Source organism: Misgurnus anguillicaudatus, chromosome 22, assembly GCF_027580225.2.
Source record: "Misgurnus anguillicaudatus chromosome 22, ASM2758022v2, whole genome shotgun sequence".
Taxonomy (NCBI): Eukaryota; Metazoa; Chordata; class Actinopteri; order Cypriniformes; family Cobitidae; genus Misgurnus; species Misgurnus anguillicaudatus.
In genome coordinates this window covers 48368150-48378149 of record NC_073358.2, presented here as the reverse complement: position 1 = coordinate 48378149, position 10000 = coordinate 48368150, and the positions used below count along the sequence as shown (strand labels likewise).

Genomic DNA, 10000 nt, shown 5'->3' with positions numbered 1-10000 from the left:
TATTTCATCTAGCTTTAAAACGGTTTGGCGGATACGGTTTAATTTATTGTGGTCTATTAGTCTTTTATGTGTAAATATACACACATTTTACTATCACATCTGATGTTAACGCAGTAAATCTAAAGGAAAGGTTCCGAGTTTTATGCGAAAAATACTTACAAAGGTTTTATGAATGAGGCCCAATGATATATTGTATTGTGTAATATACAGTATATTATATATTTAATTACATAATTATCTTTATATGCTCGTATTAGGCTACTCTGTATGTACTGTAAAGTAATGTACAATGCAAAACTGCTAGAAGTGCTATAGAAATCAATTTTAAACTCCTCTGTAAACATTAATTCAAACCCACTATAGTTTAATGCTTGTAAACAATAGGTGTTTTACTGTGTGTGCTTATTGCATAATAATGATGTGAGATTGCTGCCTATTCTTTGCAACAATGCCTTCAAAATATAACATGATATCCTGCCAGTAAATGTGTTAAACTGATAATAAAGAAGAGAATGTGCTTTTATATTGTCTACATAGTAGTTCATTAAACAGGCTCCGCCTAAAGTGCTTTACTTTTTGGTGACATCATCAAGGCTGCTGAAGTGTCGGCTAATGACTGCCCGTGGTGTTTCAGGAGGGGAGTAATAAACAACGGGATATCGCACACTGTCAGGAAGACATCTTCATTTATTTTAATGGAAGTGTTCTAATCTTGTCACATCACCGGCAGCGTACACAGGGTGTGATTAAGCTAACACGAGTGTGTTTAGTATAACATACAGTACTACTGCTGGTTAAACCTCTTTACTAAAGTGTGCATCGCTGTCATGCCAGGCTCCCGTGACGCAGAAGTAGTTGAAAGCAGGAGATGATAACTTGAACGCCGTCCAGATTTGACAAAGCAGTGGGTCGTCGTCCACAAACAATCTCAGCATGGTCTGCCATCTGTTTATGGGAGTGGACGGAGCATGGTTTCCTACAGGGTGATGGTCTATGACCCATACTTGTGCATTTGGCAGTAGTTACAACGGATTAGTGGTTGTTCATTCCGCATGTGACATTATAGTTTACTGTAAGTTACGAACGAGCTGGATTGGTCAGGTTGTTGTGTGCATATGTCCCAAATAATTCAAATAACAAGGACATGGGCCATCAGAAGCCATTTATTAAAAAAAGAGATATTTTATTTTTCATATTTATGCTTGTACACCAGCAAAATAAAATGCATATCTATGATGCCATTGCAATTTCAGTGAACAACTAGACAGCATTCCCTCCAAAGATGCCACCTGTAGTTTGTGTCGGGATGCAAACAGAATGTAGCACATATTTGGGGAGAGTTAAACATTTGTCATTACTGAAATACTTATAAACATAAAAAACAGCATAGAACAAATGTATCACTTTTGAAAGAAAAACAAAATTTGGAATAAAATCATGACACTCCCCTTGGTTTCAAATCGGCAACATTCCTGGATGCGTTCTGCTTTAGTCATGAATTAGGGATTTTTTTTAGTGGTTCATCTACAATAGTCAATTCTGATCGGTTGAAGTGTTTTTGAAGTGATGGGAATAGGGAACTCTCCGCAGTGTTGCTTAAACACAGCACATTAAAAGTACATAGAACAAACATTTGGGCACCAAGTTTTATATACATTAGATCTCTTGTTCTGTATTGTGTAAAGGCATTCATTTCTGATAACACGTCTTTAGCTTTTGTAACTTTTTTCTCCCAACCACGCGGGGTAACCTTGTAACCCCCTTTTCTTAGTCTTGGCCTGTCCACATAGGCTACTGCAGGTATTTTGTGTCATTGTCAAGAGCAAACGGATGGGCGAGTGTTTAAACTAGGAGAAGTCCATTGAAAACCAAACCATGGGGATTAAAAGAAGGCCCAACACTTCGATGGTGGATCCATGACCTTTTAAACATGACTGGTCTGATTTGGGCTTTTTGGAGCACTTCTTTTTCTTTCTGGATGGCGCTATTGAGGGTTCCAGATTGTCCAGCAGCTCTGGGTTCATTTTGTCCAAGGACTGGTCAAGGTTGTTGGAAAGGGTTCCCAAAGGACCATCGTTGAGACTTTGCTTACTACGTGTGTCATTTTTTGTTCGCTCGCCCTCTCGAAACTTGGTCTTGGAAATGTTCTCCTTCTCTTTCAAGGGATTGTTGGTGATCTGACGGCTGTTGTAGGATGAAGGATCGGGGTGAGATTTGCTCGAGATAATGGAAGATTTGTCATTATCCGAAAGACAACATATGGGAATGCTTTCTACGAGGGGGTCGTCGAATGAGAGGAACTTTCCAGAACGAGCCTTGGTGTTAAAGATGCTGGTTTGGACCTGGGAAGGAGCATCCACACAACCCTCCAGGTCATCACTCTTAAGTCGTTTTAGGTCTTTACCGGTCAGAGTTGTAGGTAGGTGGCATTCCAGCTCGGAGCTGGAACCTTTGAAGCGTTTAAACCAGTCCCACAACGGCCTGGCTCTACAGTCACAAATCCACTGGTTTCCGTTGAGCCTTAGATACTGGAGGGACACTAGGGGATTCATGGCCTCCGCTGTCAACATGGTAAGGTTGTTGTAAAAGAGAAACAAGGTGGTCAACTTGCCAAGGTCATTAAAAGCCCGCTGCTGCACGTGCACGATGCGATTCTGATGCAAGAGCAGACGGTCAAGGTTGATCAGGCCTCGCAACATGTGATCGGTCACGACCTTGATCTTGTTGTTGTGTAAGAATAGGTAGGTGAGGTTAGCCAGGTCCATGAAAGTGTCTTCGTGCAGGGCTAGAAGGTTGTTATCCTGCAGGTACAGATACTGAAGAGAGAACAGTCCTCTGAAAACTCCGACCGGGAGCTCGGACAGTCCGCACCTGTGCAGGTGAAGCGTGTGCAGCTTGGTCAGACCTCGAAACGCAGTGGGACTTATGATCTGAAGGTTGCTGTTGTCACCGATGTCCAATTCTTCCAGTCTCTCCAACCCATAAAAGGCCCCCGCTTCGATATGGCTGATATTATTCGAGTACATCCACAGGACCGTAAGATTGTGTACAGAACTAAAGCTAGTCGATCGGACCACTGTCAGTTTGTTGTTCTGAAGGAATATCCGCTGGCTGCGGACGGGGATCTCTGTGGGAATGGAGAACAGACCCTGCTGTTGACAGGCCAGGGATGGCCTCGGCTCGCTGCGGCACTCGCATTTTGCCGGGCAGCCATTCATCACTGGCACCAGGTTAAGCCATAACACCAGGCAGAGGATGCGACCACCTGTTGAAAAGACACAGACAGACAAAGGGGTCATTTTGAGGGCAGGAATACAGTTAGTTCATTTTGCATTATGGAATATAAAAGACAAATCAATTCCTAGTTTTTTGAAGTCACATCCCCTTAGGTTAACAAAGGTGTCCTAGCAGTTTTTCCATCACTTTAATGTCTGACAACCAGAAAGTCCAAATACATTTTCTTATTTTTATATCCACTATTATTATATAAGTTTAGCAATCTTGATGTTGTGAATTGTTTTACTGGAAAACTGAGCTTGAGTCTTAAAATAAATGGCATTTGAATAATTTATATTCTGTTATATAATGCAATGACATTTATACATCTTAAGTATGTGCACTTAACATTTTAAGGAAAGTATAAATCTCTCTTAAGGCTATTGGGCTAACGGCTTCATGGCAGATTAATGACAAAAACTAATAAAATCATGTGTTCTTCAATACATAAATCTCCAAAATGTCATATTGCCTATAAGTGCACTACCTCTCTATGCTTGTGCCGATTTTGTAAACACTATTGGCAAAAATGTGTGCCGCGGGACTGTTTCCCACCTAAACGGCAAACAATTGAGGCAACTGATAAATGAAACATAGGAGGGAGCCTTGCACAAAATTAGCAAATGCTAATAGGGCTGATGGAGCTAAACACCCTTCTCGGGTCCACAGAAATGTATCCGGCCCGAAAGGATTCGATGCACACATGCAAGGTAGTTTGGGTATTCTTGGGTAATTTGTTAATTAGACCCAAAGCCGCTTTGGTCTCGGGTCAAACCTTGGTTTTTCGGATCCAAGTGGACCCGTAAAGACATCTACATGCAGCACAATGTAAGTTAAGTTCTGACATTGAGTTTGTCCAGGGGAAGATAAGTGTGGTGTGGGTGTTTGATGCACAGATGGATGGGATAGCGCCAGGAAAAGAGCTTAGGATGTTAGATTCGAGTCTCTTGGGAGTGTAGGGAGTGTAAACAGGCTTGAAGTGTTTCAGGAGTGTTACAGACAGATAAGATGCTCTCCTCTCATCCCCGATCTGAAGGCCAGTGGTCTCTGTGTGTCTGTGGATGTGTCGGGGTGGGAGTTTGTCTACGGGAGGCATGAAGATAAAAAATGTTGTTTTTATTCAGCGATTTTTGAAGTCAGACATCATTCAGGGAAGCAGGTGATGAAATGCATCCATCAGCAGGGTGTGCATCATACATCACATTGAGCTTGATGCGGGCAAACATTCATCTTTAAAAAATTCAGATCTGCACTCTCGGTGTACCAGTTTTCCAAACATCTGTCTCTCTTGTCTGTCTGTGTGTTTACATATGCCAGTGATTTTTAATCGCTCCCTCCTTGTTAATATTTCAGGCTGTTATTTATGTGTTTATGTATTGTAACATGTCAAAACCACGTGAGGAGTCACACAGCAAACGTGCAATAACATCTTGTAGATCCTCCACCCGGTTCCTTAAATTCTCCTCCATCCCTCAATCTAGCAGCTTGTTAAATGGAGCTTGCTTGAGGCCTGACAGCATCCTTGTGTTACACAGTCCCTCAAATATCCTCTCTCTCTCTCTCCCCGTCATCTTCCACCAGTGAGCTGTCAGGCCCCTTCTCTTTCTTCGTCTTTCTGCATCACGGCGCTCCTCTCTGCCGATAAAAATATTCTATTGCAGAGCTTTGAAATGTTAGGCTTCATGAATCCAGCAGACCCTCTTTTTTATCTCCTAGTCATTAGCAGACTATCCCCACCCACACGATGCACATCGGAGATCCGTTTTCAAATCTCACTTTTTCATCCGTAGCCGACCGCGCTAACCTTGCGGTTCCTCTGCATCTCTCATCTATTTAGTGCTGAGTAAAGCTGCTCGAAATGTCATGCGCTGTTCTCCAATTATTTCAGCGCAGCGTCTCGTTCCCCGGACAGCCACGTACCCGTGTCCTTTATTGCCGGTCGCCCTTCACTGTAAAGGCTGACATCGACTACATGCAAACGCTCTATGTTCTCCATCAAGATGTCAGTCACACATCCCCTTTCTCTAATCCCAGTCTTTTCACTTCTTTTCTGTTTGGTATCGTGCCATCAAAACTGCAGCGAAATAAGGTTGATTATAAAAGCTTATTTGCATCGCTGCTTTCCGACTGCGGCCCACTCGCCTCCCAGTCAAACTGTTTACCTATTAGTTTTGCATTACCTCTGGTATTTTTCCAAACTCAGGAGAATCCCTCATAATAACAGTGTTGTTGAAGGCATCGGCTTACTGCGGAGATTATTAGGAGAGAGTGGTTGAGGATGCTAAGGACCTCCCTCTCATATTACTGACAAGCTGAACGATGCATTCAGCTTTGCATGAAATGCACTGATTGCCGCTCGCTTCGCACTTTGTGAAAAGCTCTCATCCCGCTATGAAAGACTCTACGGGAGAGCAAATAAACCATTGATAAACAGGGAGGAAAATCAAGGGTATTTCTCCGCTGTCTAATTGAACGTTTTGTGTGGGAAAACAAAGGGATACAGAATACAGACCGAGGACTCGAGATAATGGCGCATGAAGAGAGAGTATGAGTGAGATCATTTGCATAGGACTCGGGCATATGGAGTTTATGTAATGGCACGTTTTCAATCTTTTTTCAGTCTCGCCCTCACAGGCGAATGTGAAACCTGCCATTTTCCTAAGACTGCATAGGGTGGGTTGGCCATAAAGTGGATGCAAGCATTACTTTTATTATTGCTCATAATTAGGGTTGTTTGATATTCCTAACTGTAAGTACTAAACTTTCATATTACAGCAGTATAAGATTGCTAGTTGCACGTTTCAACCAAATTTAAAGCAAATTTGCTGTAATATTGGGATGTTTATCATTCAGAAATATTTGCGCAAGTATATGTACAAATGCGGTCAATGGGGCGGTGCCCTTTCAACAAGTACACCTTTGTACCAAAAAAGTGCATATTAGTACCTCAAAGGTAGATATTTGTACCTGAATGGTACCTTTTAAAAGAGGACCATCCTTTATTTCTGACAGTGTACAGTAGGGCACATAAATATGTGTATAACAAATAAATTAGCACTGATGATTTGATATTTTTGCTTTGTTAATTTGGAAAACTAATTATTTTTTATTTTAGTGCCGTGGAAGGGTGGAGGAAAGTTGGCATGATTAGTATTTATCATTTCATAGTTTTGCTTTGTTAATTTGCGAATTAGTGTAATTGACAAACTGATGATGTTCATACTTAAGACCTTTCAGGGCATCTGTGTGGCTCAGTTCGTTATCCATTAACGTCGTTTTTTTTTGCGTTGCATGAATTTACTGGTTAATCACTTCCTGATAGCTGACATAATTAGTCTCATTACTGCAAAAACAAACGAGCGACTGTACGTCTTAATCATGCAACAAAATATAAAAATAAATTCACGAATTTCAAGCCTCTTAGCAGCAACTGTTTCTGCTCCGTTGTGTGACTCCCGAAGGCCAATTAACCACAGAATTAAAATGCCGATTGTTAATGAGTGCCAAGTTTAGAGAAAAAGGAAACAAAGATTTTATTTCATTTAAATAGTTCACCCAAAAATACAAATTCTGTCATCGTTTACTCTCACTCATGTTGTTCAAATCCTGTATGAGTTTCTTTATTTTGTTGAACACAAAAGAAAATATTTTGATAAATGGTGGTAAGCACACAGTTATAAAAAATACCCTGTGGCAGGAAGTAGGAAAAACAAATACTATGGCAAGTCAATGGGAACCATAATTTATCAAAATATCTTTTGTGTTTAACAAAATAAAGAGACTCAACATGAGGGCAACATGAGGGCAAGTAAGTGATGATATAATTTTCAGTTTTGCGAAAATCCCTTTAAGTTGATTTGCTAGACACCACATTAAAATTAACTTAACTAAAATGATGCAATGCGAATTGAGCGTTCCGGGTGTTTGACCCGCAAGTTGAAAAAACTGATCTTATATATACACCTGTGGCGGCTCGTGACTTCTCTTCCAAGGGGCGCAAATTCAAAATATGTGTTCGGGGTCTCGTGTGTTGCTCGTGTGTTTTTTGCATCATGTGAACCATGTACATCACGTGTTTTGTCAAAATAAGTGCCTGCTGCATGCGCATCAAAACTGTTTATGATAAGAGACGCTCACGTTTACAAAATACATGGAAGACACTCCCTTACACTCTGATTACACATGAGATTATGCGAGTATCTGGCAAACGCGAGCGTCTCTTTTATCATAAACCCTTTAGACGCATCTGCAGCATCCACTTATTTTGATGACACATGATGCACATAAGATCACTCGACGCGCCGAACACATATTTTGAAATTACGAACCACACACATGACGAGCTACGTATGTAGCGTATGTGTTGTGACAAACTTTGCATCGTGCACCCTCGAAAAAAGAAGTCATCGGCCGCCACTGATATACACATACACATATTGAGACTACAAGTTAGGCAAATTGAGCGTATTCGCGGGTGAAATCCAGACGCAAATTTCATGCGCGAATGAAGCGCGTCAATTCAGAATGTTAAAGCATCCAATTACGTGAGAAAAGCATGATTCCTTTGCTTCATTCGGATCTGGTATGAACGCACAGTGACTCATTATTTTCCCACATTACAGAATAATGGTAAACTTATCAAAATTAATAAATCAAACCTCTGTTATATTTTATCATCTACCATTTGCCTAAAATTTGCCTAAAATTTGCAAAATCATCATTAAGTACATTGTACGAATGCATTTTAAACATTGAAGGAGCTCACATCTATTGTGAGCTCTTATTGGCTGCCTTTTCTTTAATATTTAGCCTATAGCATCCATTTATTTAAAGTCCCTGTAAAGTCAGATATTAAATGTGTTCTGAGTTTGTCACACCACAGAAAACAAATGTGTTAATAACCTTCCAACCAGATTTGAATGATGGATAAGTAAATACAATAAGTGATCAAAATCTTGGAAAAATAGGCAGTACTCTCTGCTCTCAAGTGGTGGGGGCGTGTTCGCTGTCTGGCCTGAAAGCACGCCCACTCGCGGCTAGGGTTTGGAACTGAGAACCGGTTCTTATTCAGAACTGGCTTTGTTTTTTTAAAAGGAACCGGAACCGCACGTGATTCTTAAGTATCGGTTCTAAAAGCGGTTCTGATGCGATGCACGGGCAAAGCGCTGGGAGCGGTCACTTTAAATAGCCATGTCTTACCTCATGAATATTAATTACATTGAGCCACTGTTTACAAATAAAACACTTGCGCTGCTAAGGTAAACTTTGTATACTTAGTGTTAAACATAAAAGTCAAAAGTGTGGATTCTAGGGCTGTTGAGGGTACAGTGCAACCCGCGGTGGCGTGCACTTCACAAACTATAAAAAATATAAAATACAGTTTCACCCAGCGAGAAGTCTTCAAGTTTGCGTGAAAGCAAACGGCAATAAAACTCAAGAGTTTAGTGTGCTATAAACTGATATGACCCACTGGCTTGGGGGCGGACCAATGAGGTAAGATGTTCTCTCTTGGTCAAGGTTGCGAAAAAGTATCAATTTGCACTAACAGTACAGCATCAGAACACGTTTTCAGCGCTGTGCAGACATTATTTTAACCCCAAAAGGTTCTTCACTTGAACCGTGTGTTGTTTAAAATGGATGAAAGTGATACAATAAACACGCACATAGGCGCCGATCCCGTGGTTGCTCGGGGCTCGAGCACCCACCGAAATGGCCGAGCACATTATGCTCAATTGCTTCACATTTCGCGTCTTAAACCATGCGGAAAACGTGAACGCAAAAAAAATTTATATGTTAAAGGGACACTCCACTTTTTTTGAAAATATGCTCATTTTCCAGCTCCCCTAGAATTAAACATTTGATTCTTACCGTTTTGGAGTCTATTCGGCTGGTCTCTGGGCCTGGCGGTGTCACTTTTGGCATAGCTTGGCACAATCCATTGAATCTGATTAGACCATTAGCATTGCGCTAAAAAATAACCAAAGAGTTTTGAGATTTTTCCTATTTTAAACTTGACTCTTCTGTAGTTACATTGTGAACTAAGACGGAAAATGCTTATTTTTATGCCGATATGGCTAGGAACTATACTACCATTCTGGTGTAATAATCAAGGACTTTCCTGCCGTCCCATTGCTGCAGCAGGCGCAATGATATTATGCAGTGCCCCAAAATAGTCCCCTGCTATTGAAAGTAACCAAGGGCTATACTAAAAGTGGCACCGCCAGACCCGGAGACCGGCCGAATGGACTCCAAAACGGCAAAAACCAAATGCCCCACTCCAGGGGAGCTGGAAAATGAGCCTTAAGATTAAAAGATTTTTACGATCATGGGAACCATCAAGTGTTTCCTAAGCTTTTGAGCGGTACTTTATTTATATAGTATGTAACATATATTTTTCTTATAATATGGTGTTTGTGTTTTCACAAATCCTTCAGACATCAAGAGAAGACTTAAGGTACCACACAATAAGATCAAAGAACAGCTGAGGGCTCACGCATGCGGAAGAGCTACTGGTTGAAAGAAAGAGCTGCAGAGGAGGTGAAGGAGATAAAGGAAACAAAGACTTGGGTGTTTGATGGATGCTCGAGGACAACAGATGTCTCCGCAGTATCTGTGAGTATATAAGATGTGGAATGCAGATGATATCATTGACACTAGAGCAAAGTGAAGTAGATCACGACTTATTTCTGTCTGCTGTCTGGGCCACTAAGTTCGCCAGATGGTT

At 41.1% G+C, this 10000-nt stretch overlaps 1 protein-coding gene across 1 annotated transcript in view; it reads right to left on the bottom strand.

The window, feature by feature from the left end:
- Positions 1-1150: 1150 nt before the first annotated feature.
- The window catches only part of rtn4r (reticulon 4 receptor), a 114082-nt gene continuing 105232 nt past the window's right edge, over positions 1151-10000 (bottom strand). The window contains exon 2 of the mRNA XM_055198412.2: positions 1151-3265. Coding sequence (XP_055054387.2) covers positions 1848-3265 — 1418 coding nt within the window. The 3' untranslated portion in view covers positions 1151-1847. The remainder of the gene's footprint in view (positions 3266-10000) is intronic.